The sequence below is a fragment of the Orbicella faveolata genome, unplaced genomic scaffold, assembly GCF_042242905.1.
Source record: "Orbicella faveolata isolate gen_17 unplaced genomic scaffold, um_ofav_v1 contig_24, whole genome shotgun sequence".
Lineage (NCBI taxonomy): Eukaryota > Metazoa > Cnidaria > Anthozoa > Scleractinia > Merulinidae > Orbicella > Orbicella faveolata.
In genome coordinates, this window is record NW_028301552.1 from 17,516,435 (window position 1) to 17,544,299 (window position 27,865).

Below are 27,865 nucleotides of genomic sequence, written 5' to 3' on the forward strand. Positions count from 1 at the left end.
GGCGGATTGATTGAAAAGCAAAGGCCCACATAAGCTTTGTTCCGTATTATAATTATTGAAGAGGCCTTCAAGAAGGGGATTGAATCGGATGACGTCCATATCATATTGGCTAAAAAGTGTTGCCTTTCCTTAAATGAAGTGAAGATTTGGGTTAGCCATCTTCATAAAAAGAAGGAAAACTGTGCCAAGGCAGTGCAGAAAGCAACAGAAACAAGAGCAAGGAAGAAACAAAAATGATCTCAACAGAAACAAACATATTTTACTCTCATATATTCTTTAAATAGTTTAAGTTCATTTTAAAAACTGCGCAAATTTGGAAGTTCGCATTGATACACTGACACAGCAGTAGTAGCATATAAATTAATAGTTATGTTCTGCATCGACAGAATGCTAATATGAATATTTGAATTTTACTAATAAACGTTTACATAATTAAAGGTTTAACAATATGACATCAAAATTTGTTAACGTTGTAATTGTTTCTCTTTTACTGATGTATCCAATATCTAACAAAATTGGCTTCAATCGAAACAGAGGCATTAAATATACATATGTTAAATTGAGATATTCTCCACGTGTTTCTCTACGAGTAGAACATTGGCCTAGTGTAATACTTACATGAAATTGATCAACATCGACAAAACGCAACTTTTATATTAGAGGTTTAATGATAATAATTCGACATCAAAATTTGTCAACTTTGTTATTGGTTCTCTTTGGGTATCTGTTACCTGTCCTCCCCGTGCCTCGTGGCATGTAGGGCCTTGGTTCTCTTTGGTGTTGTCTATTAAACCATGTTTACATACACAGCTTCACAAGCATAATAGAAGCTACTGAAAAGTTAAAACAGTAATCTCCTAATTTTCCCGCGGGTGGGGGCATTTGATCACCTGAAATGGACCTACGATGGGGCATTTGAACAGTTTTTTGTCCCGGGGAGGGGGAATTTGAACAAAAATTTTCCAAAAATTCAAATGCTTGGGGGGTTGCCCGGGGAGGGATGTTGAAGCTTCGATTTGACTGGTACATAAACAGCATGTCGAAAGATGGCATGTCGAAAGACGGTCGAAAGATGTCGCCTCTGCACATAACACTGGAAGTGGATGTAAACGGAATTTGTTCCCTTCTTGCTATCGGAGGTGTTATCCACTATAAAAGAATTTTAGGCTAGCTATAAAGCCAACTAGACACAAAGCTCAATAAATTCCCGAATAATCAACGGATCTGTTCCAAATTGGGATCAGCTGAACCATGTATTCCGTGATTTCCTGTATATTGGTCGCTGGCTTCCAAAACCCATCGCAAAAACCCATCGCATCTCACCAAATTTGCTTGACCTATAAGCTCCGCTAAGCACTCTATTATCGATGATTTACTTTCCTCCAAATGGTAAGTCATTGTCCTGAGTCGCGCGGTTTCTTATAAATTTATTCCACAAACAGAACGTCTGGACTGCTTGTAGAGTTAGTCGAAGAAGAAGAGCAATTTTTTTCATAAGGTGTTTTTCACACTCCATACTTATGAACATAATCTAGTCATATTCCTAAGGGTTTTTTTTACTATAGACAAACAGCCATGGCTCTTTTTAATTTCTTAATAAATCGTTGTGATTGCTGGTTTAGCAAATTTTTCGTAAATGTTTTGCAAACCAACATATATTTTATTTGATTTTCGCCTCGTTACCTGTGGGCTGTCTGCGCCTATCTTCTACGAAAACTTCTGCCATAATTGATTATTTATCGTTGAAAATTAAAGACGTAATGTGTAATAGTAATATATCCTGTCAAAATCCTACAAGCTTGTAGGCTGAGTTGAATTTATTGATCAATTTCAGAGCGCTTTTTTGTGTTTCTCCCTGCTGTATTTAGGTATGGTTATGTTTAATTTCTGTCTCATTTGCTCTTTTTAACGCAAAACAAAATGCAGAAAATACATTTTGCTACTTTGAAATTGATGTGGTTTTCGACCGATCAGAAGAGACTATTTGCAATGGAAGTAATATAAGCCTTCGGAATGCCTGACGTTTCTGTCTCCAGCCATTAATTGCCTGTTACTTAGATGCAACAGAATATCACACGTGAAAAAAAGGGGGCTGATTTAAGAAAAAAAGACAAGCAACGAAAAGATACTAAAGCAGGAGTTTCAGAGAATAAAGGGGAAAAAGGTGAATTAGCTGTTCCATAACAAGAGGAGCACTAGGTCTGTAGTCTTATGAAAGCTGTGACAAGAAAATCTTCACAAAATAATCGATTGGCAATTTGTTGAAACTTATATGCAACTGTGTGTGTATCAGCTGAAGGCTGTAGTGTTTTGAACTAAAAAAAATGCGGTCAAATTACTTCCTTTTACCAACAACGTGTTTCATATTTGTTGATTTTCTAGCTTCATATCAACGTGACTGGAATGTCACAGTCGGCAACATCAGTTCTACAACAGTCAATGTCAGTTGGTTGCCTTTGAATAGCAGCAGCTTAAATTCCACTGACATATATGGTTATGTAGCTGTTTGCATACGGAGAGGTAGCAGTGACATTCTTCTGTTGAGTGTAGAGAATGCTTCATCTTCAAAGACCGTGGTGCGCAATCTGAAACCCTACAGCAATTACGAAGTCAAGATTGTTGCTCTCCTGAAAGATCGAGTAACTAATGTAACAACACTAAAAAGCAGCGAGAAAACTGACATACGTACGAAAGAGGGCGGTATGTAATTTGGTATTTGTAACTTATTATGTTAAAAGTGCCTATGAAGTAAAAAAAAATTGCTGCTTATTTGAAGGGCTTTTCAAAGTAAAGAAGAATGGCATTTTCCTTTTTGGAATATCTTTCTTCGTTTTAGAGATATTTCCATTTTGGTATTATGCAAATGAGGAAACTGATGACGTCATAGGTGGTTCCTCTAAAAGAGCACAACACTCAATCGCGAATAACTCTAGAAATATTAAAGCTGTGTTCTTCAAACTTGGCACCAGAAATGTACATCACAAAAGAAACAGAATGACACCTACTATGTTGTTGCCATGGCAACACTCTTGGCTCCAGTCTCTTTCTGTGAAAAACCAAATATCCCCATTTGCAACCTTTTAAAGTGGGACAGAGGGTCTTCCTCGGAACACAAATGGTTCCCATATTGTCTTAACTCTCCCCATTAGATTGGTGGGAGTGGATGATCCTTGTTTAAGATAAAATCTGGGAATTTTAGTCTCAATTAAAACAGAACCAGTGGCATAACTGTTGTCATGGCAATAGCACGATTGGTGTCATTATGTTTCTTTTGTGATGTACATTTCTGGTGCCAAGTTTAAAGAACACTGCTTTAATATTTCTAGAGTTATTCTCAATTGAGTGTTGTGCTGTTTTTGTGAAACCACCTATGACGTCATCACTTTTCTTACAAAAACGTAAATATCTCTGACGCGAAAGAAGATATTCCAAAAAGAAAAACGCCATTCTTCTTTACTTTCAAAAGCCTTTCAAATAAGCAGCAATTATTTTTTAATTCACATGCACTTTACACTGCGAGTAGTGCCTGTTTTCTTGTAAAAGCGATGGGCACGAACTGAAAAAAACGCGAAGAAAAAAGGGCAGTTGGCAAAATATTTAAGTAATAGACCACCCTTTCTATGGGTTTACCGGCGTAAAAGACCCACGCGGGATGTTGGGAGAACGCGAGAATAGCTTGTAAATCACGAGCCGTTAGTTGGGTTTCTAGCGGAGTTGCAGGCCTCCCCTACCTTGGCACCTTTGAAAGTAAATTGTCCGGGAAGCCCACGTCCTAACCACGTTAATAACCTCCTGAGAAATTTGAATCCACTTTAACTTTTCTTTTTCTAAGCTGGTTCTAAAGTTTTTAAATTTTTTTCTATAATCTGAATGTTAGCATAGTGAAGATATTAAAAAAAAAAGGATCTCTTGGCTCGTTGTTGAGTTATAAGCACGTTTTAAGTAAAAATCAAGGCTAGATAGGGGACACTGTTGCTTCGCTTTAAAATATTATTTTAGCACCAACTGATATAGGCTGGTAGTACATGTATCGATCAATCAACCTACAAGTGTTGCTTATTTGACCACTTACCTTACCTGGCGAAACGCTCACCACCCCCTTAATTATAAACTACTGTTTTTCTTTTTTTTTTAATAAGACAGCTTTGTGTTTCACAATTGCATCAAACGGAAGTTTTCTTTGTCGTTTAGTTCCCGGTTATGTTCCATGGGTGTATGGATACGATCATGGTCCCAACTCTCTTGAGATTAACTGGTCTCCAATACCTGAAGAAGATACTCATGGAGTTCTTCTTGGCTACGTCGTGTATTATAGACGTTATGGTTCCTACGAGAACTTCACCACTGTCAAAGTGAATGCAAGTACCCGAGTATTGATGATTACAGGTCTCATGGAGGCCACGACTTACGAAATCAAAGTTGCAGGTCGTACATCTGTTGGAGAGGGTCCTTTGCGTACAACATACGAGAGCACAGGTTGGTAGCTGTATGGACATTCTTAATTTGTCCATTACTTAATTGTTAATTTTTTTTTTAGTTACTGTTGTATTCGTTTCGTGATTATCTATGCCTATGCAATATATAGCCAAAGTTAGCCCACACATACGGAGTTCACGGGCTACGTGCCACTGTTACCACTTAGTACCACTTAGCTGGAGTTGTTTCTCGGTAAACTCAAGTTCTGCTTCTCGGTCATGATTGTAAATAGCCAACTTGTCTGGCTTCCACCTGTTAGGATTTGTAAGCTTATTATGTGTCGCTGGTATATTGTTTCCTTTAGTTTAAGTGGCATACCTGAGAATTAGCTAGGTGTAGCTAAGTGTTTTAGGTGCGGTGATCTGTTTAGTCTAAGAAATAAGAAAATCAACACTGTTTGGGAGGAAGGGGGAATGTTTCCAGGACGATCGAAAACCAATCACATTGGGGTTTTTCTTAAAGAACCAATCAAATTGTCGTTTACGAAATGGGACAGTTCCATGTTAAAACAGATTACACAGTTAAGAGAGGTAAATTTTAAGTCTCTCAGAAAGTTACTTTTTCTGTAACTTTTTTTTTGTCACCAAAAAGGCTCTCAGGTGTTGGGAAGGGTTATGTGACAAGAACACTTCCCAAACTCTGCAGATTTCGAGACCTCTTATAAAATTTGTACTTTCTTTCTGATGTCTAGTTGTTAAGAGAGGTAAATTTTACGTCTCTCAGAAAGTTACTTTTTCTGTAACTTTTTTTTTTTGTCACCAAAAAGGCTCTCAGGTGTTCGGAAGGGTTATGTGACAAGAACACTTCCCAAACTCTGCAGATTTCGAGACCTCCAAAAGTGTCTTCTCGTTTAGATCGCTTTTAAAATAGATATAACTTGGAATGTCAAAACCGAAGAAACTGTAATTAATCTGATCAATGATAGCAACAGAATAAGATCATATTATAGAATTAGATTAGTTCTTGTTATGAAATGAGTCCATAAAGGTCCATAAAAAATTACTCGCCAATCTGCTTTCACCGTTAGGTACTATTACAGGCTGCATAATTTAGCTGTCTTGCGGGAAAAGCTGTATTGAAGTTCTTACAGACAAAGCTACTGATCAAAGTGTCCAAATCAAACCTTGATAAAACTAGGCTTAATATTACACTTTTTAAGGTGAAACATATTCTTTTTTGCCGAATATCATAACTAAACTTGTTGGATTAGCCTAATCACAATGCTGGTACTTGCGTGCCTATGTTTTGTCACGTTATGATCTGAGCCCATTTTGTGAGATTTCTCGTCGAGATTTGTGGTAAAACACCACAGTTTTCTGTCGCTTAAACTCTCCTCTCCCGCCCCCTTTTAAAACAATATTCAACCAGTTAAGCACAACAATCCTGTGAGAACAGACACTTAAAATGTTCAATGTCGTATTAATTTATAGCCTCAAGTAAAGGGCTTGACTTAATTAAAGTGTCTGGATACATTTCTTACTGGACCATTCCAAAGATTTTCGATGAGCTTTTTACCAGTTGTCCCTTAACTGGATCAATATAAAGATTGAAGATAGATTGAAATTAGGTGATAATATATTTTATGGCAATCGATATTTCCATGGAAAAAAATAATTAAAAAAAAGGATACGAAAATGGATAACACATGAATTTTGGGTGAACCAGATGTGACATAAAAGAACTAGCACAATGCATAAGCACATGGCAAATTACAGAGGTGTTAAACACGAAGCGACATGCAGATAAGAGCGGAAATCATACAGACCTATGACATCTACAAGTATGACATACCACGGTCTAACAGCTCAACTCTACTTAAAAATTACTCCTTATAACACAACGTAAAGTGCCCTTCACAAACACGAGTGACGCAACAAAAAGGTCGAGTGACCGAACAGAGAACGACAAATGTACAAATGTCACGAACCGTAGGGGTCGTGTAGGCTAGTCAACAACATTTTAGCGGAGCTCCGGCGGCCCGAAGGGCGGCTAAGCGGAGCCCCATACTCATATAGGTAAGAAAAGAAAACGCACGAGTTGACTTTCTTATGGTTATCACGGCTAGTGGTAATGCTCGTGGGCGCGTACGCACGACGGCGGCGACGACGATAGAGTCGCGCAACATGGCGGCCATACTCCAAATAATAGGTTGACAGAAACATGCTGCCTTTGTTTACCGTGTACTTCTTTGATATTGGACATCCATGTTATGATCAATTGACACCTGTCAAAACAGGGTATCCGCTGATCAGTATCACGTGACCATATCGCGGGCTCAGGTTTACAGCTCATCGAGGTCACTTGTTTTTCGAAGTTGATCGCTGACCAAGTGCTGGTTTTCGATTGGATCGCGGGCTCATGTCGGGTTAACTTGTTGAAAAGAGGGCAGGATTGTTCGGAAGCCGGTTAACGCTAACCCAGGATTAAAGTTAACCGAATTATAACTTTTTCGTCTTTACAAATGTTTTTTGCTGCTTTGTTTTGTGTATTTGGTGATTATTAAAACTCAAAACAAAAGGCCAAACAATATACAAAAGACCTCACTGCAAAGTTACAAAACTCAAATCAAAATTCTACCTTTTCCTGGGTTAGCTTAATTGAGCTCTGAGCTCTGATTTAAAAGTCTCGTCCAAAGTATGAAGCACAAATACCCTAAAATGAGTTGAAAGCGCACGAAACACAGTGTGAAACTTGTCTTGAGTGTTTTCAGTTATGTCCTTCAATGACGTCACTAAAAGTCCGACCCAGATCCCACTATGCTCAGTCGTGGCAGCAGAAAACACAACTTAAAACGCCTGCAGAAACGCGGGGATTTTATCAATCGAGATAATTTTTTAGCTGACTAATGGGGAAACTAGTAGGTTTCATTAAAGGAAAGAACGTTTTTGTGGTTAGTGGTACTTTAATAATTGTCTAAGTCTAACTTGGAGTACTTGCAATACATTGTTTTGAGATTTATCTGTAGCTTGGTTTACATGTGTACTTGACTACGTTTTTTGAGTATCAATAGTATCACTTCTTTTTAACAGCTAGTGAAAAAGTTGATAAGAATAAATGAAAATGCTAACTTTGTATTAACAAAAAATTCTTAAATCGAAATTTTTGCGGAATCCTGGCGTTTTTTGGGCTTTCTTAGGATAGATTTCTCAAATTTATAACCAAGGGAATCATCTTTTGAAAACTTAGGCCACGTTATTAAACAAGCGTAAAGACTCGGTGAATTTTACAAAGAATACGAAAATTGATGTGCAAATTAAAAAGAAATGTTTTACCAGCAAGCACTACGGGGGAAACAGTTTTTTTGTAATTTTTGTACATTTAATTTTAGCGCTTGTGGGAGGACCTTCAAAAGTGAAATCAATGTAACCAGGCCTTAGACGCTGCGCTCGCAGTCCACCCCACGCCACCTGCTCACGTTATTTCTGTTTTGATGTCCGCCTTTCTTTTATCTTTTAAAGTTATTTTTCGCGTTTGAACTTTTTGTATCAGATACTTAAGTTAGGTCTATCTTGATTAGCTTATACAATTTATAGTATTATATATTGGTGCTTTCGTTTGCTTTTTTAATAACAAGAAAACATGCAAATATACATGGCTCTTAATGATAAATAACCTTTAATGAGGAGGCCTACATGACAAAGTTATTTACAGAAGGGTCCTCTATTAGGATTAAACAAAAGCAAATCGAGGAAAAATGAACTGGATTTCAATAAACTAAAATATAATTATACGGAACTAAAAGCGACAATATTTAAAAACTACGCACTATACTTACAGCATTAAACGAAAAATCGAAGTTCGGCTTTGAAAATGCCACTCTTAAATGTCTCTATGGTTGGCGATTCTCTAAGCGTACGGCCTAAGGAGTTCCATATATCTGCAGCAAACTTTAGAGTGGTAAAATGCCGCCATCTTCTATGAGCAGATGGTTTCCGAACATTATGCTTAGATCTAGTATTATAATTTAAACGGGTACATAAAGAGATTGTTAATGGAAAATGGCGCGGTGTTCTGCCCTTCGGCGTTGTAAAGCCTTCCAAGACGAGGGAAAAGATTTTGTAATTGTTGCTTATTTCATTTTACAGCTTGTGGAGGGACCTTCAATGGTACTACAGGAGAAATCAATGTAATGAGCACACACTATTCAGGATATTGCTATTGGGAAATCCAGTCACCGTTAATGAACTCAAGTATACTTCTAGTTGTTGAACATTTCCAAACGCGGTATTGCAGGTAAGAGCCTTTGATTATTGCATTGTTGTCATGATCCTAATCCCACGCGTTAGTACTAGTTTTCGCCGATCGCGATATGAATCCAAAAATACCAGGCGAACGCGAAAATCTTATGTTTTGTCTTTAAGGTCTGTCGTGCATCATGTCACCAGAATTTCCCCTGCGACATTAACATCAGCAAGATTTGCGTTCACGAAATTGTTTTACTTCTCTATAAGGACACAAACCTACCACTAAGCTAGACTAACATGTGATCGGAAGCAATACTAAAAAGAACTGAGTTAAATTCACCTACGCTACCAAAATATAAACGCTTCGTGCTAATGCAAAAATGTACAAACTATGAAGAGTATGAAAAGCCAATAACGACTTATTAAGTACTTCTCGCACTAGATTTTTATGAGAAGTTTAGCCCTTTGTTTCAAAATTGTTGTATACACTCCAGACCAACAATCATGATATTCTTTCAATCTCACCATACACTAGTATGGTTGCCTACTTAATTAGCAAGATTCTGCGTCATTCCAATGCGTCGGAATCGACAAGAGTTATTTTTCTCCCTGGATAGTTTTTTTTATCAAAACCAAGAAATGAAATTCCATTGATTATTAGCGGAAGACAAGGATTGCGTTCTATTTTGAACTCACGAGTGTTTGGTTTCTGCGTCTTCACCTATCCACTGTTAAACCACTATCGTATATTCGTTGCTACTGAAAGTTCCATTGCCCTTTAAGCCCTGGCCAAACGGACTCGCAAGTGGTCGCAAGTAGCCGCAAGTTGAACTTGCGCAGATACTTGCGGTGGGTGGCCAAACGGGTTCGCAAGGTTCCTCGCTAGTACACTCATATCCTGTGTTTCATTGGCTAATGATAGGTCAACTTGCGTTGCCTTGGGGTGGGTGGCCAAACGGTGAAAAAGTTGCGCCGACTTGCGTGCAAATTTGATTTCGACTAAAGTGAGCGGAAGTTATCCCAGGTCAATGCAAGTCCACGCAAGGCCTGGTCAAACGGAGTCGCAAGTAGACCCAAGTTTTCAACTTGCCTCTCAGTATTTGCAAGTCCGTTCGGTCAGGGCTTTAAGGCGATGGACGGTGCTGTAGCCTGAGTTGAATTTAATAGTCAAATACAGTTGGTTACTTTTGTTTCTTCCTGTTGTATTTTAGTTTTGGTTCAGTTGTAACTGGTAATGGTCAACGTACGTACTTTTGTGGTCAAAAGGAACCATTTGCACTTCTGGTTTCGGGAAGCTATGCCCAAGTGAGACTCTACAGTTATTATTATTATTATCGGACGACATTGAAGGCTTTCTATGTTGTGATGAACAATGGTAAGTTAACCGTTAGACTAATAGAATAGTGTTAAGAGATATCGGTTAATAGAAAGCACAATACTATTTTGTAAGGAAACGGGCCTGTTCGAGAAACAGTTTGGATCAACTTCAACGAGGGACGCCAATAATACAAACTGGGAAACGTCCCATTAACTCAGAAGTTCAATTAGCTCTAATAGTTTCAACAAAAAAGACCGATATCCTTTTAATAACAATACTTTTCACTGAGTTTAAGTAAAAAATATGACAGAACGGAAAAACAGCACAATGAGAAAAAGTATTGATAAGTAACTTTTTGTTTATCCTGATTGATAACAGACCTGAAAATGTCTTCGGCAGTTTGTTCTTCGCCTTCCGCATTTTATCATCTGGAAGTACTATACAGAATGAGTCACAAAACTTCCAGGCTTTCTCTCTTAAAGCTATTTATTCTCTTTTTGCTGCTCAACTGCGTTTTTACCAGGAGTATTAAAACTTAAGAATGGATGCCTAGAAAAATCGACCTAAATCGCCTATCAATGGCATAAGTCGATAAATTGATTTGGCTTGTATTTTGCCCATAGATAGGTCCTAGTAAGAAAAGAAACGGACCATAGTTAGTTTCTGCTAATACAGCTTTCTTTGGTAGAAATATGCCAAAAACGATTTCGCCCTGATTCGGCTGAAAATCTACTTCCGGTTTTGCTGAATTTTCTGAATATTTGATTGCTTCGCGCTCCGCAGACGAGCTACTTGAGAATCTGTCAATGAATTTTATATTTAGTCCAGGTCTTCATGGTATGACTGAGTGAAAAATAAAGTAAATCGAAGTCAGTTTTGAGTCCGAAACGAGATCAAACAGACACGCAAAATTTTACAATGTGTTGCAACTGAATTATTGCATTAAAACATCGCCATATTTTTCTATGGGCTATAGCTTTAAATACCATAAAAACACTTTCTACGGGTTAAACATACACTCACCTGTTAGGATATCAAAAATATCTCTGAACAAATGGTTTTAAGTCGCCCGCCTTGGCCTGTGTTTCTCATAGATTTGCTCAAAATCCGCCGTTGGAATGTAAACAATTGCGTGACGCGGATAGTCACTCTCGAGTAAATATTCGTTTTCAATAATCCGATGAAAGCAATTTTTGAAACGATGTGTGGATAAAATAATGGAAATTTTTTTTTTTTTTTTTTTTTTGCTTAAGTTAGTATAAATATGAATGGATATTTTTCATTTGCATTGCAACACCCACGACATCCCTGATAAAGAATGTGAGTACAGTGCTCCGGGAAATGATTCAGGTGAATAATTTTTAACACTTGTTTATTTCCACAAGATGGCTCAGTTATTCATTTCACTAATAAGTTACAATACAGTGGCAGTTTTAGAGATACACTTAACCAATCCTCTATGGTTTGAGACAATTGAATCATTTACTGACAAACAAAGTCAAGTGGAAATACCATAAATTCTATAAACTACTAACTGCGTGACGGCATCTCAGCTCTTCTAGCTGTGTACAGAATTTGTTTGTACACAATATTCTCAAACTCAGCTAGAAAACCCGGAATTTCTTGAATTGAATTAGCCGAGAAAAAAATTGCGTTTGCGTTTCATGTCATACTGGGAAAAAAAATCCATCTTTTCTACTTTGGTTGTTTGATTGCAGATCATAACACTGGTAGACAAATCAACATTACAGTGGTCGATCTATGAACAGCTAACGTCCATCTTGTTTTGTTCGCGGAAGTCGGCCATGGAAGAGCGAATTTAAATGAAATATATATAATTTGATTAAGCAATTAGCCAAAATAGAGGGCCTCGATAAAACCAGGAATATGCAACATTCCGGAACATCCCGGAACATTCCGGAACATCGAATAATTATAATAGTTTTGCGAAAAATATCTAAATTTGAATTTGTAAAGATTATTCCCAGATTTCGTTTTTCACAGAAAACCAAGGTGGTAGCGTTCGAGCTCCTTAATCAGACCTAAAAATATGGGTACACTAGTGTGATTTCTTTATTCCATTCATTACGTCAATACAAAGAAATGCGAATACACGATTTCTCATGAAGAAATAGTTTCTGCATGAGATAGAAATAGAACTCTTCAGCATTGAGTTTCTTGTCTAAACTAGTTCGGACTTCTCGAGCTCTGATGACAGTGTGAACAAATCCAAACAAAATCTAAAACCATTTAGCCACGCGCGCGCTGTCTTGCAGGGTCGCTGGTCAAAACTTTATTGTCTCAAGAAATATTTGTTACAAGTGTTCAAATGCATTTCCTGGAAAATTTTTTGTACAGTACAAGTTAATACTTAATTAATTAAAAATACTTTTACCGCAGGCTGTAATCTATTCATCGCTAATTCAACTTCACGTGCAGATCGTTATCTGACATGCGATCAAACTTAGGTTTCTATCGAGCCATTCGTACACCACCAAAGTAGACCAGACATGCGAAGTACGAGCGTGAACGCGCTGCTCTAATCTTTGATTACTACTAGTTAATAATAACTTGCTTATTACTTGGGCTTCCGGGAAGGCTTGGTGGGTCATAGTGTCAGGCGTTCCTAGCGGAGCGGCGCGAAAACTGGGGATGATAGATAGCAACAGTGACAAAACTATGGCTACTGACTTAACAAGCAACTGTATGATACTCAGAACGAACACCTCAGATGTTGAAGAAATCAGGGATCAAAAAAGGAGACGCAATGAGTTACCTGGCATTCATTGTCCGAATCGTCCATGTATGTGTTGAAAAACAGAGTGCTGTAAAGCGACGTGCCGCAACTGGCGGGAAAGAAGAGGAGCCTGCACTCATTGTAGTCAGTTAAATGAAGCAACGCTCCCTTCCCCGCCCCTACCGACTCCCCTATCCCCAATAATATCTTTTCATATTTCGAGCTGATACCAGTTTATTCTTGTTTATTTTCGTTTTGAAAATTCAATTTTACATATTTTCTCATAATGATTATAATTATTCGATGTTCCGGAATGTTCCATGTTCCATGTTCCATGTTCCATGTTCCATGTTCCATGTTCCATGTAGCATGTTCCATGTAGCATGTTCCATGTTCCATGTTCCATGTTCCATGTTTCATGTTCCATGTTCCATGTTCCATGTTTCATGTTCCATGTTCCATGTTCCATGTTCCATATTTCCGGTTTTATCGACGGCCCAAAAAAGGTTGGCCGCCAAAACAGTTTAGGGTTTAGCCTAACCCTAACCCTAAATTTTAAGACTGAAAAAAAAAACAAACAAACAAACAAACCAAAAATATTTCAAGATAATATTATTGAGCAGTTCAGTTGTTTGAAAAGAAACATTCGCTCACAATAAACTATATGTACAGCACGTGCGTAACCTGGAAAGCAGTCCGTCCAGCACAGTAATTGTTCAAATTAATAGCTTACCGAGTCACTGGCACTGTTGATGTCTCTTATTTATGATTTAAACTTTTAGGATTTGTTTAGTTTACTTTTTCCGACCTTTTAGAAGGAGAAAAGGCACAAAATGTTGACAAGCTGCCTGGTAGAAATAAAAACGTTTAAGACGGATTCCGCTCAAAGTTTGAGCAATAAGTGCAAAAATTATTTACGAAAAATCTACTCATAGTTAGGTAACTTTTGGAACACTATTTAAAACAACTCACTCTAGTTAATTTCTCTAAGTGACCCCGCGATTAAATTCTCAAGCATTCTCGAGAAAGTTAAAGTCAAACCTCGTAAGAATGCGTAAAGCATGTGTTTTTGTGTTTTTAACTACTGCGAAACGTCTGTTTTAACTGAAATATGGATAACTTCAAGTTCAATTTTCTCTCGCGGGGTCAGCTTGAGAGCTTTAGTCTCAATAAGTTCTTCTTTACTGTGTTCAAAATATAACCATGCTATGAGGTTTTTTTGGTGACTTAATTTTTGCCATTATTGCTCGAATGTTCTGCGGAAATCATCTTAACCGGGAATCGATCCGTCGAAGTCAACAAATACAAATTTAATCACTGTAGCGTTCCTTCAGATCACGTAAGGCTGCAAACCAACAAGATCAACTTGTTATTATGCTTAACAAATGAACTTAGAACGATTTTCTTTCTAGAACTCGTTCTTATAATTAAAATGATCAAAGAAAGAACGACATCTTAAAACGACATAGCGGTAACACCCGAACTCCAAGTGAATTGCTTTTAATTGGCGTTTTTAATAAACGAAATTTCTAAAGCGATGCCTTTCAAATTATTAAAGTTAAAAGTGGTCCATTATGTTTTTCTCTTTTCACCCAAATGTTCTAAGATAGCCATCTGCAGTTTGTTGGAAACGAATTATATATTCAGGGTGACCGCCCGCGTCACGCAATTGTTTACATTCCCACGGCGGTTCAGGGGAAAATTTATGAAAAACACAGGCCAAGGCGAGCGACTTAAAACCATTTGCCCAGAGATGTATTTTTTATTTTCAAACAGGTGGGTGTATAGTTAACCCGTAGAAAGTGTTTTTGTGGCATTTAAAGTTATCGCCCAGAGAAAAATATGGTGATATTTTAGTGCTATAATTCGTTTGCAACACTGTAATATTTTGCGTTTCTGTTCGATCTCGTTTTGGACTCAAACGAAACCTCGATTTATTTTATTTTTCACTCAGTCATACCATGAAGACCTGAGCTGAATATAAAAATCATTGAAAGATCCTCAAGTAGCTGTTGTGCGACGCGCGAAGCAATCAAATTTTCAGAAAATTCAGCGCAACTGGAAGTAGATTTTGAGCTTAATCAGGGCGAAATCGGTTTTCGCAAATTTCTTCCAAAAAAAGCTGAATTAGCAGAAACTAACTATGATCCGCTTGTTCTCTAACTAGGGCCAATCTATGGGCAAAAAATGAGCGAAATCGATTTCTGACTTGTGCCGTTGTTTGGTCCATATTTGTGAGCAGTGGCTCTTAATGTTTCCTGTCTCATTTGCTTGTTTCAGGGCTACACAAAATGCGAAGGATTAAATTGACATTTACTTTCTCTCCTGATAATACAATTAGCGTTTAAATGATGTGCTTTCGACCAATCAGGGGGGAGTATTTGGGATGGCAGTATTGTAAAGCAGGAGAACGCCTGACATTTCTGTCTTCAGCCATTAATTTACCGTTACTTAGAGGCGACAGAACGTCTTATTATAGGATCAAAACACAGAAAAGAAAATATGGTTTGGGGAGTGATTTCAGCAATTATGAATGTTAATGAGACAAGCAGTGAAGATATACTAAAGCAGATATATCAGAGAATAAAAGGGAATAAAATGGGTTAGCTGTTCTACAACAAGGAGAACAGCATCTCTTTAAAGACATGATCGGCACGTCATCAGCTTTATGATAGCTGTGACAAGAAAATCTTCCCAAAATAACTGTTTGCCAGTGTGTTAAAATTTACCTTAGTTATACAGCTCTGTATGTATCAGCTGAAGGGTAAAGCGTTAGAAGTAAAACGTTTCGGTCCAATTTACCTCCTTACACTATTTGTTAACTTTTCAGTTTCTTATGAACACAGCTGGAACGTCACAATCAGCAATATAAGTTCTACAACAGTCAGTGTCAGCTGGTTGCCTTTGAATACCAGCGGCTTAAATTCCACTGACATATATGGCTATGTAGCTGTTTGCTTAGGCAGAGGTAGCAGTGACATTCTTCTGTTGAGTGTAGAAAATGCTTCATCTTCCAATACCGTGATGCGCAATCTGAAATCCTACAGGAAGTACAAAGTAAAGATCGTTGCTCTCCTCAAAGATCGAGTGACTGGTGTAATAACTTTGAAAAGCAGCGAGGAAGCTGACATTCGTACCAAAGAGGGCGGTACGTAATTTTAATATTGCCAAGTTATTGTATTTAAATTGCGGGTACAAGTAATTCCTATTTTCCTCTGAAGAACGGTAAGTGAAAAACACGGGGAAGAAAAAGGTGGAATAGGAAAAAATATGATACTGTACTGAACTGAAAGGAATATTATTAATGCCCTGAAGGGGATTTAAACACACGTTCCAGGCGCTATTAATCAGTCGGGTGGGATCACCACTACGCTATCAGGACTAATAGAACATGCTTGAAACACGACTAATTGTTAAAAGTACTGAACGGAGAATCCGTGAACCTCCCTTGCAAGTATTTCATCTTTCAATCCGATGACACAAGATTGTCAGTACTTTTACCATTTTCTAAATTGAAATGAAATAAAACTGACATACGTACGAAAGAGGGCAGTATGTAATTTTGGTATTTGGAACTTAGTATGTTTGAAGTGCGAGTAGTGCCTGTTTTCTTGTAAAAGCAGTTAGCACGAAAGGAAAAAAAAGCGAAGAAAAAAGGGCAATTGGCAAAGATATTTAAGTAATAGACCACTCTTTCTATGGGTTTACCGGCGTAAAAGACCCACGCGGGTTGTTGGGAGAACGCGAGAATAGCTTGTAAATCACGAGCCGTTAGTTGGGTTTCTAGCGGAGTTGCAGGCTTCCCATGCCTTGGCACCTTTGAAAGTAAATTGCTCGGGAAGCCCACGTCCCAACCACGTTAATAACCTCCTGAGAAATTTAAATCCACTTTAACTTTTCTTTTTTTAAGCTGGTTCTAAACTTTTTAAATTTTTTTTCTAAAATCTGAATCTAAGCATACTGAAGATATTAAAAAAAAAATAGGATCTCTTAGCTCGTTGTTGAGTTGTAAGCACGTTTTAAGTTAAAATCAAGGTCAGATAGGGGCCACTGTTGCTTCGCTTTAAAATACTATTTCAGCACCGACTAATATAGGCTGGTAGTACATGTATCGATCAATCAACTGACAAGTGTTGCTTATTTTACCACTTACCTTATTTAATCCATGGTGCCTATTTAGAATTTTGTGGCTAAACGCTCACCGCCCCCCTAATTAAAAACGATTGTTTTTTTTTTAGTAAGAGAGCTTTGTGTTTCACATTTGCATCAAACAAAATTTTTCTTTGTCGTTTAGTTCCTGGTTATGTTCCATGGGTGTATGTATACGATCGTAGTTCCAACTCTCTCGAGATTAACTGGTCTCCAATACCTGAAGAAGATACTCATGGAGTCCTTCTTGGCTACGTCGTGTATTATAGACGTTATGGTTCCTACGGGAACTTCACCACTGTCAAAGTGAATGCAAGTACCCGAGTATTGAGGATTACAGGTCTCATGGAGGCCACGAGATATGAAATCAAAGTTGCAGGTCGTACATCTGTTGGAGAGGGTCCTTTGCGTACAACATACGAGAACACAGGTTGGTAGCTGTATGGACATTCTTAATTTGTCCATTACTTAATTGTTGATTTTTCTTTAGTTACTGTTGCATTGGTTTCGTGATCATCTATGCCTATGCAATATATAGCCAAAGTTAGCCCACACATACGGAGTTCACGGGCTACGTCTCGCTGTTACCACTTAGTACCACTTAGCTGGAGTTGTTTCTCGGTAAACTCAAGTTCTGCTTCTCGGTCATGATTGTAAATAGCCAACTTGTCTGCCTTCCACCTGTTAGGATTTGTAAGCTTATTATGTGTCGCTGGTATATTGTTTCTTTTAGTTTAAGTGGCATACCTGAGAATTAGCTAGGTGTAGCTAAGTGTTTTAGGTGCCGTGATCTGTTTAGTCTAAGAAATAAGAAAATCAACACTGTTTGGGAGGAAGGGGGAATGTTTCCAGGACGATCGAAAACCAATCACATTGGGGGTTTTCTTAAAGAACCAATCAAATTGTCGTTTACGAAATGGGACGGTTCGTTGTTAAAACAGATTACACAGTTAAGAGAGGTAAATTTTAAGTCTCTCAGAAAGTTACTTTTACTGTGACTTTTATTTTTGTCACCAAAAAGGCTCTCAGATGTTGGGAAGGGTTATGTGACAAGAACACTTCCCAAACTCTGCAGATTTCGAGACCTCTTATAAAATTTATACTTTCTTTCTGATGTCTAGTTGTTTCACTTCCAAAAGTGTCTTCTCGTTTAGATGGCTTTTAAAATCGATATAACTTGGAATGTCAAAACCGAAGAAACTATAATTAATGTGATCAATGAAAGCAACAGAATAAGATCATGTTATAGAATTAGAATTAGTTCTTGTTATGAAAGGAGTCCATAAAGGTCCATAAAAAATTACTCGCCAATCTGCTTTCATCGTTAGGTACTATTACAGGCTGCATAATTTAGCTGTCTTGCGGGAAAAGCTGTATTGAAGTTCTTATAGACAAAGATACTGATCAAATTATCCAAATCAAACCTTGATAAAACTAGGCTTAATATTACACTTTTTAAGGTGAAACATATTCTTTTTTGCCGAATATCATAACTAAACTTGTTGGATTAGCCTAATCACAATGCTGGTACTTGCGTGCCTATGTTTTGTTACGTTATGATCTGAGCCCATTTTGTGAGATTTCTCGTCGAGATTTGTGGTAAAACACCACCGTTTTCTGTCGCTTAAACTCTCCTCTCCCGCCCCCCTTTTAAAACAATATTCAACCAGTTAAGCACAACAATCCTGTGAGAACAGACACTTAAAATGTTCAATGTCGTGTTAATTTATAGCCTCACTGAAAGGGCTTGATTTAATTACAGTGTTTGGATACATTTTTTACTGCACCATTCCAAACATTTTCGATGAGCTTTTTGCCAGTTGTCCCTTAATCGGATCAATATAAAGATTAAAAATTCATTGAAATTTGGTATAATATATTTCATGGCAATCGATATTTCCATGGAAACAATAATTTAAGAAAATATGAAAATGGATAACACATGAATTTTGGGTGAACCAGATGTGACATAAAAAAGCTAGCACAATGCATAAGCACATGGCAAATTACAGAGAGATGTCAAACTTGACGAAGCGACATGCAGATAACAGCGGAAATCATACAGACCTATGATATGTACTAGTTTGACATACCACGGTCTAACGACTCAACTCTACTTAAAATTACTCCTTATAACACAGCGTGAAGTGCCCTTCATAAACACGAGTGAAGCAAGAAAAAGGTCGAGTGACCGAACAGAGAACGACAAATGTACAAATGTCACGAACCGTAGGAGTCGTGTCGGCTAGTCAACCCCATTTTAGCGGAGCTTCGGCGGCCCAAAGAGCCGCCAAGGGGAGCCCCATACTCGTAGAGGTAAGGAAAGGAGACCCATAAGTTGATTTTCTCATTATTATCACGGCTAGTGGTAATGCTCGTGGGCGCGTACGCACGACGGCAACGATGACAACGGAGTCGCGCAACATGGTGGCCATACTCCAAATAATAGGTTGACAGACCCATGCTGCCTTGAAATAACGTGTACCTCTTTGATATTGGACATCCATGTTATGATAAATTGACACCTGTCAAAACAAGGTATCCGCTGATCAGTATCAATTGGCCATATCGCGGGCTCAGGTTTACAGCTCATCGAGGTCACGTGTTTTTTTTGAAGTTGAGAGCTGACCAAGTGCTGGTTTTCGATTGGATCGCGGGCTCATCTTAGGTTAACTTTTTGAAAACGTGGCACAATTGTTCGGAAGCCGGTTAACGCTAACCCAGGATTTAAAGTTAACCGAGTTATAACTTTTTACTCTATACAAATGTTTTTTGCTGCTTTGTTTTGTGTATTTGGTGATTATTAAAACTCAAAACAGAAGGCCAAACACTATACAGAAGACCTTACTGCAAAGTTACAAAATTCAAATCAAAATTCTACCTTTTCCTGGGTTAGCTTAATCGGGCTCTGGAAAACCCGGCCCAGGAGCTACGCTCGAAACCCAGTGTGAAACTTGTCTTGAGTGTTTTCAGCCATGTCCTTCAATGACGTCACTAGAAGCACGACCCCAATCCCACTAGGCTCGGTCGTGGCAGCAGAAAGCACAATTTTAAACGCCTGTAGAAACGGGGGGATTTTATCAATAGAGATAATTTTTTAGCTGACTAATGGGGAAACTAGTAGGTTTCATTAAAGGAAAGAAAGTTTTTGTTGTTAGTTGTACTTTAATAATTGTCTAAGTCTAAGTTGGAGTACCTGCAATACATTGTTTTGACATTTATGTGTAGCTTGGTTTACATGTGTACTTGTTTACGTTTTTTGAGTCTCAATAGCATCACTTCTTTTTAACAGCTAGTGAAAAAGTTGATATGAATAAATGATAATACTAACTTTGTATTAACAAAAAAACCCTTAAATCCAAATTTGGCCGAATTTCTGGCGTGTTTGGGCTTGCTTAGAATAGATTTCTCAAATTTTCCACCAATAGACTCATCTTTTAAAAAAATTGGCCTTGTTTTGACAGGTGTCAATTTATCATAACATGGACGTGCAATATCAAAGAAGTACATGTTAAACCAAGGCAGCATGGGTCTGTCAACCTATTATTTGGAGTATGGTCGCCATGTTGCGCGGCTCCGTCGTCATCGCTGCCGTCGTGCGTACGCGCCCACGAGCATTACCGCTAGCCGTGATAATCATGAGAAAATCAAACATAATGCTTATGAGCAGATGGTTTCCGAATATTATGCTTAGATCTAGTATTATAATTTAAACGGGTACATAAAGAGATTGTTAATGGAAAATAGCGCGGTGTTCTGCCCTTCGGCGTTGTAAAGGCTTCCAAGACGAGAGAAACGATTTTGTAATTGTTGCGTATTTCATTTTACAGCTTGTGGAGGGACCTTCAATGGTACTACAGGCGAAATCAATGCAGTGGGCACATACTATTCAGAATATTGCTATTGGGAAATCCAGTCACCGTTAATGAACTCAAGTATACTTCTAGTTGTTGAACATTTCCAAACGCGGTATTGCAGGTAAGAACCTTTGATTATTGCATTGTTGTCATGATCCTACTCCCACGCGTTAGTGCTAGTTTTCGTCGATCGCGATATGAATCCAAAAATACCAGGCGAACGCGAAAATCTTATGTTTTGTCTTTAAGGTCTGTCGTGCATCATGTCACCAGAATTTCCCCTGCGACATTAACATCAGCAAGATTTGCGTTCACGAAATTGTTTTACTTCTCTATAAGGACACAAACCTACCACTAAGCTAGACTAACATGTGATCGGAAGCAATACTAAAAAAAACTGAGCTAAATTCACCTACGCTACCAAAATATAAACGCTTCGCTGAGTATGAAAACTCAATGATGAGTATGAAAAATGATGAGTATGAAAACCCAATAACGACTTACTAAGTACTTCTCTCACTAGTTTTTTTTTATGAGAAGTTTAACCCTTTGTTTCAAAATTGTTGTATACACTCTAGACCAACCATGATATTCTTTCAATCGCACCATGCACCAGGACGGTTGCCTACTTAATTAGCAAGATTCTGCGTCATTCCAATGCGTCGGAATCGACAAGAGTTATTTTTTCCCTGGATGGTTTCTTATCAAATCTAAGAAATGAAATTCCATTGATTTTTAGCGGCAGACGAGCATTGCGCTCTACTGCGAACTCACAAGCGTTTGGTTTCTGCGTCTTCACCTATCCATTGTTAAACCACTATCGTATATTCATTGCTACTGAAAGTTCCATTGCCCTTTAAGCCCTGGTCAAACGGACTCGCAAACGGTCGCAAGTAGCCGCAAGTTGAACTTGCGTAGATACTTGCGGTGGGTGGCCAAACGGGTGCGCAAGGTTCCTCGCTAGTACACTCAAGTCGCAAAAAACCCATTCCAACCCAGACACATCCTGTGTTTCATTGGCTAATGATAGGTCAACTTGCGTTGACTTGGGTTGGGTAGCCAAACGGTGAAAAAGTAGCGTCGACTTGCGTGCAAATTTGATATCGACTAAAGTGAACGGAAGTCATCCCAAGTCAGTGCAAGTCCCCGTGAAGGCTGCAAGGCCTGACCAAACGGGGTGGCAAGCAAGCCCAAGTTTTCAACTTGCCTCTCAGTATTTGCAAGTCTGTTTGGCCATGGCTTTAAGGCGATGGACGATGCTGTGGGCTAATTAAGTTGAATTTAATAGTCAAACACAGTGGATTACTTTTGTTTCTTCCTGCTGTATTTTAGTTATGGTTCAGTTGTAACTGGTAACGGCCAACGTACGTACTTTTGTGGTCAAAAGGAACCGTTTGCATTTCTGGTTTCTGGAAGTTATGCGCTTGTCAGACTCTACAAATATTATTATTATCGGACGACATTGAAGGCTTTCTATGTCGTGATGAACAATGGTAAGTTAACCGTAGACTAATAGAATAGTGTTAAGAGATATCGGTTAAAGGAAAGCACAATACTATTTTGTAAGGAAACGGGCCTGTTCGAGAAACAGTTTGGATCAACTTCAACGAGGGACGCCAATAATACAAACTGGGAAACGTCCCATTAACTCAGAAGTTCAATTAGCTCTAATCGTTTCAACAAAACAGACCGATTTCCTTTTAATAACACCACTCTTCACTGAGTTTAAGTAAAAGGTATGACAGAACGGAAAAACAGCACGATGAGAAAGAGTATTACACCCGCTTTGAGTATTACGTGCATAGGCGACATCTTTCGACCATCTTTCGACATGCCATCTTTCGACATGCTATGAAAGACCGTTAAACTGTGAAACTGGTAGTTTTTCCGGTTATTACCGGAGGAAATGGCAAGTAAATGATAATTACCTACCTCAAATGGCTGAAGAAGATTTTTAGACTTTGCATGCTTCCCTATTTACGGGATGATTCAAGCGATTTAGTGTAGTCGATCGGTTCTCAATAGTGACTTCCGGTAGAATTGGGCCACTGGCGCTTTTAGTATTAGCAACGTGTGATCATTCAAAACAGTCGACTTATTTCTGCCAGAATGACTTCTTGATACTCCTAACCTTAATTTGATGTCAAATAAATCAATCTTTCATCATTCATTTCGAGTTCGACCGTAGAGAAGTCCGTTGTGCTTACATTTTTAACTAGGCCAGGTTACCTAGCAGGTCGAAAGATGGCATGTCGAAAGATGTCGCCTATGCACGTAACACTGAAAGCGGGTGTAATAAATAAGTTTTTGTTTATCCTGATTATTAACAAACCTGAAAATGTCTATGGTAGTTTTTACTAGGAGTATTTTAATACAGCACAATGAGAAAAACACAGGACTGCAGAAAATGCAAAAGATTAAATTGACATTTACTTTGTCTCCTGACGATACAATTAGCGTTTAAATGATGTGCTTTCGACCAATCAGGGGGGAGTATTTGGGATGGCAGTATTGTAAGGCAGGAGAACGCCTGACATTTCTGTCTTCAGCCCTTAATTTACCGTTGCTTAGAGGCGACAGAATGTCTTATTACAGGATCAAACAACAGAAAAGAAAATATGGTTTGGGGAGTGATTTCAGAAATTATGAATGTTAATGAGACAAGCAGTGAAGATATACTAAAGCAGATATATCAGAGAATAAAAGGAAATAAAATGGGTTAGTTGTTCTACAACAAGGGGAACAGCATCTCTTTAAAGAAGCGATCGGCACGTCATCAGCTTTATGATAGCTGTGACAAGAAAATCTTCCCAAAATAACTGTTTGCCAGTGTGTTAAAATTTACCTTTGTTATACAAGTGTGTATGTATCAGCTGAAGGGTAAAGCGTTAGAAGTAAAACTTTTCGGTCCAATTTACCTCCTTACTTTATTTGTTAACTTTTCAGTTTCATATGAACACAGCTGGAACGTCACAATCAGCAATATAAGTTCTACAACAGTCAGTGTCAGCTGGTTGCCTTTGAATACCAGCGGCTTAAATTCCACTGACATATATGGCTATGTAGCTGTTTGCTTAGGCAGAGGTAGCAGTGACATTCTTCTGTTGAGTGTAGAAAATGCTTCATCTTCCAATACCGTGGTGCACAATCTGAAATCCTACAGGAAGTACAAAGTCAAGGTTGTTGCTCTCCTCAAAGATCGAGTGACTGGTGTAATAACCTTGAAAAGCAGCGAGGAAGCTGACATTCGTACCAAAGAGGGCGGTACGTAATTTTAATATTACCTAGTTATTGTATTTAAATTGCGGGTACAAGTAATTCCTATTTTCCTCTGAAGAACGGAAAGCGAAAAACACGGGGAAGAAAAAGGTGGAATGAGCAAAAATATGATACTGAACTGAACTGAAAGAAATATCATTTATGCCCTGAAGGGGATTTAAACACACGTTCCAGGCGCTATTAATCAGTCGGGTGGGATCCACTACGCTATCAGACTACTATGACATGCTTGAAGCACGACTAATTGTTAAAAGTACTGAACGGAGAATCCGTGAACCTCCCTAGCAAATATTTCATCTTTCAATCCGATGACACTAGATTGACAGTATTTTTCCATTTTCTAAATTGAGATGAATCACGAAAATTTCAGATGAGAACAATTTTAGTCGTTTTGACTCGGAAAATGTTATTTTCTGAGTATAGGTAGGACATTGACTTTCACTCCTTTGCTCGCTCCTTCCTTCCGTCCTTCGATTCCTGTTAACCTATTAGTAACTCCTCTGACCAGTATATAAAGCGGTGGCTGTCGGTTGTCCCCAAGTCAGAAGAGATTTATTCTCCAAGTGATTTGTTTCTGTGGCAATGTTTCTTATTCGTGGATCATTTCTACACGGTCGACAGCGTTTGTTTTTTAGCTTGAAGTTCTCACTGTTAAACCAATTCAATGCTGTTCAATGGAAGAAGCGCCACTTCCGTTAATTTTTCTTCGGAAAGCAGACACGCTGTGTTTTGGTAAATGTTTTGTTTAAGCATTGGAAAGTCAAAGGCTGTGTTTCGGTAAACTTTTTTTAGCAGAAAAAAGATTGGCTAAGCGCGGTAGGGATCGAACTCATATCCTCTCGCTAGTCGGGCGATCACCTTCTTCACTGCGCCACATCGACCTCCGCAGAATGCCGGTGAAACATATTCATTATATTGCTTTCTACAAAACGCTGGTTGTTAGAACAGCAAGCGCAAGAGTCGCGCGTAAGTCCTGCGAGTCGATGGCTTATCGTTCAATGAAGTCGTTGCTGAGCTCGTTCAAGTGGAGTTCAATTATTGTCTTTCTGGTAATGTTTCTCATCCGTGCTGATTCGTGGATCTGTTTGGATGTTTAACAATGGCGTCGTTGGTCACTCGATGGAGCTGGAGTAGCTGGAGACTGTACATTTCGATGTAAGCTTAATTTCGAACGATTACGTTCGGACATAAGCTATGAATGGACTCCAGTTATTTAATTAATACAAAAATTCCATTCTCAGCCTTTCATAAATCAGTATCCGACTTCAGTGGCTCACAGCCACTTTGATTCCTAAATTGTTTAGACGGTATAGAAAGTATGTTTTGTGTTTGTGTGTGTGTGTGTTTTTTTTAGCTTGACTTTTTATAATTCATTTTCTGAGTTCAGCGGCTCACAGCCACTGTGATTATAGAAAGCAGCATTTGTATGCTCGCAAATTTAATTGGTAGACAGATTTTTGAGCGACGAATCCGTAAAGCGCAGAGATACTGTATAAAAACGCTCCCAACCTCCAGTCATTAATCATTTTATTCTTCTGCCGAAATGGAAAATGACTTTTGATCGGTCGACACGTCGTTCTTTTATAGCATTAGATTTGATCGCGAGATGTTTTACCAGTGTAAAGCTACAGGAGATTTCGCATACTGTGAAGTTCCAAAAGCTACGGTGCTCGTTACTTTCCCACTAAAGAACCTTTTGCTGGCCGGAGGGTCGCGACTTTCGGGGGCTTACTCCTTTCGGGTAGCTATATACCTGTATGTAGGTCGATCTATGTCTAATAGTTTGAAAACTCGTACTCCGTTCTTAATCTCTTACCTAAAGGTCCTTATTATATTGCCTGTGGAACAAGGGATATTTAGACAAATCAATCCAGTGCGCCTGTTACTGTGGTTATTGTTTCCTAATTCAAGTTACGTTTCACGTCGCTACTTCGCTACTTTCGTAGCGTCGTTGCCAAGGGTCGCCACTTTCGGGATTCGCTAACAAGAGGAAAGTTTTTTTCGCTACACGTGCTTTCAGGCAGGCATTACTTTCTGGAAGTCATTACTTTTTAAACTTTTAGAATATGAAAGAAATGAATGCAGGAAATATTACACTTGTGCGCGACAACTTTTGCTCTATGAAAGCGGGAAACCGTTCGCCGTAACAGCCACCCCAATGGGAGAGTTTGTCTATTCTTCGCCCGTTAACGATGGGTTAAATCATATCCCCCACCGTTATGGTAATGGAATCTCGAAAAATCTTTGGTGTATTCAGAAAATGTTACCGTCATTACTCTGAAATGCCCACTTACGATCATTTTTGGATGGATATGATATAGCGTATTGTGTCAAAATTGATCCAAATTTGATTTGATTGAAAAAAATGTAATTTAATTTACCCTCATAATTGTTTTATTTCAATAGATCGTAAAACGCGTTTACAAACATTGTCCCATCTGAGTATCTCTTTCCTTATTTCCGGAGTATATTATTAAATGAAAATACCATCAAATATGCAAATAAATTGCGTAAAAAATTCGCAGAGCAAAATATATTGCAATTAGAAGTACACGACTGAAAGGATAGAAGTGGATTACAGTTCAATCTATTTGCCTTCCCCACTTTTGTCATTTTTTCTTTCTTCTTAATGAAGCAAGTTTATAGCAAGCTAGTGGTCATACATATTTCAAAACATGACATATCAGCCAGGACGCTGCTCCTTATTAAAGTCTTGAACTACGTTTAACTGTAGCAAGCAGAACCCCTTTTACAGCGGAAATTATTCCTGGTCGTACTACTTCTAAAAACTTGATATTTTTGACCTAGTCTTGCATTCCCTAAACTTACGGTTTATAGCGCAAGGACATTCCAAACAACCAATGAAATTTGCGGAGCTCCAGGTTCCGAGAGGGCCGCCAACTGGAGCACCATACTCATGGGAACCCATGAATGGACCTTCCCCGCATTCCACTTCAGTGCGTACGAACAATAGCACCAAAGCGAGGTTGGGGTGGACATTTTCATACATTTAATGTATTTTTGTCCAACCTGACCTCGACTTGGCGCTATTGTTGGTTGGAATGCAGGAAAGGTCTATTGCTTTTCTCACGGTCATCATAGCTAGCGGTATTGCTTGTACACACATACGCACGCAACATGGGAGCCATACTCCAGTTAATAGGTCGACTGGAACATGCAGCCTCGGTTTAAAGCGCACTTCTTTTATATTGGACATCAATTTCATGTTATGGTCAATTGACACCTGTCAAAATAAGGTATCCGCTGACGAGTATCATTTGTCCATATTGCGGGCTCAGGTTTAGAGCTCATCGAGGTCACGTGTTTTTTTTTTAAATTGGCTACTGCCTAGGTACTGGTTTTCAGTTGAATCGCAGACTCAAGTCGGGTTAACATTTTGGAATCAGGAGCTCCGTTTTAGGCTTGGCTAAATCTATATTTTATTTCAAGTTAATCGAATATTGTATGACCAAAGGTTTTCCTGTCAGTACTTTTTTTAACTAACTGCACCGCGTATAAATCTTTCACAGTTCCCTCAGCAGCACCTCGGTTTAAAACCGTTGTGGCCTTGGACAATCAGAGAGCTTTTGTAAGCTGGTTTACATTGCCACAAGATGATTTCGGGGCATTATTTCTTCGAGGTTACAGAGTGTATTACTTATCTTACACAAACTATCAAACTAGAGATGTCACTGTGCGACCAGACCAGCTGCAGGTTGAATTGACTGACTTAGATCCAGACACTTGGTATAGAATATGGATAACTGCATTTACAACTATGGGAGAAGGTCCACGGTCGTACAGCTATAGGATCAAAACTTGTAAGTGAAGTACAACCAGTTTTGTAAGTTTGTCTTCGATTTTC

General features: G+C 38.5%; 1 protein-coding gene across 1 annotated transcript in view; it reads left to right on the top strand.

The window, feature by feature from the left end:
• Nucleotides 1–2,378: 2,378 nt before the first annotated feature.
• LOC149110685 (uncharacterized) overlaps nt 2,379–27,865 on the top strand; it is a 63,596-nt gene continuing 38,109 nt past the window's right edge. Inside the window, exons 1-10 of the mRNA XM_089291358.1 lie at nt 2,379–2,700; nt 4,192–4,476; nt 8,562–8,709; nt 9,872–10,035; nt 15,546–15,863; nt 17,010–17,294; nt 20,695–20,842; nt 22,054–22,214; nt 23,668–23,985; nt 27,531–27,821. Coding sequence (XP_089147484.1) covers nt 4,377–4,476; nt 8,562–8,709; nt 9,872–10,035; nt 15,546–15,863; nt 17,010–17,294; nt 20,695–20,842; nt 22,054–22,214; nt 23,668–23,985; nt 27,531–27,821 — 1,933 coding nt within the window. The 5' untranslated portion in view covers nt 2,379–2,700; nt 4,192–4,376. The remainder of the gene's footprint in view (nt 2,701–4,191; nt 4,477–8,561; nt 8,710–9,871; nt 10,036–15,545; nt 15,864–17,009; nt 17,295–20,694; nt 20,843–22,053; nt 22,215–23,667; nt 23,986–27,530; nt 27,822–27,865) is intronic.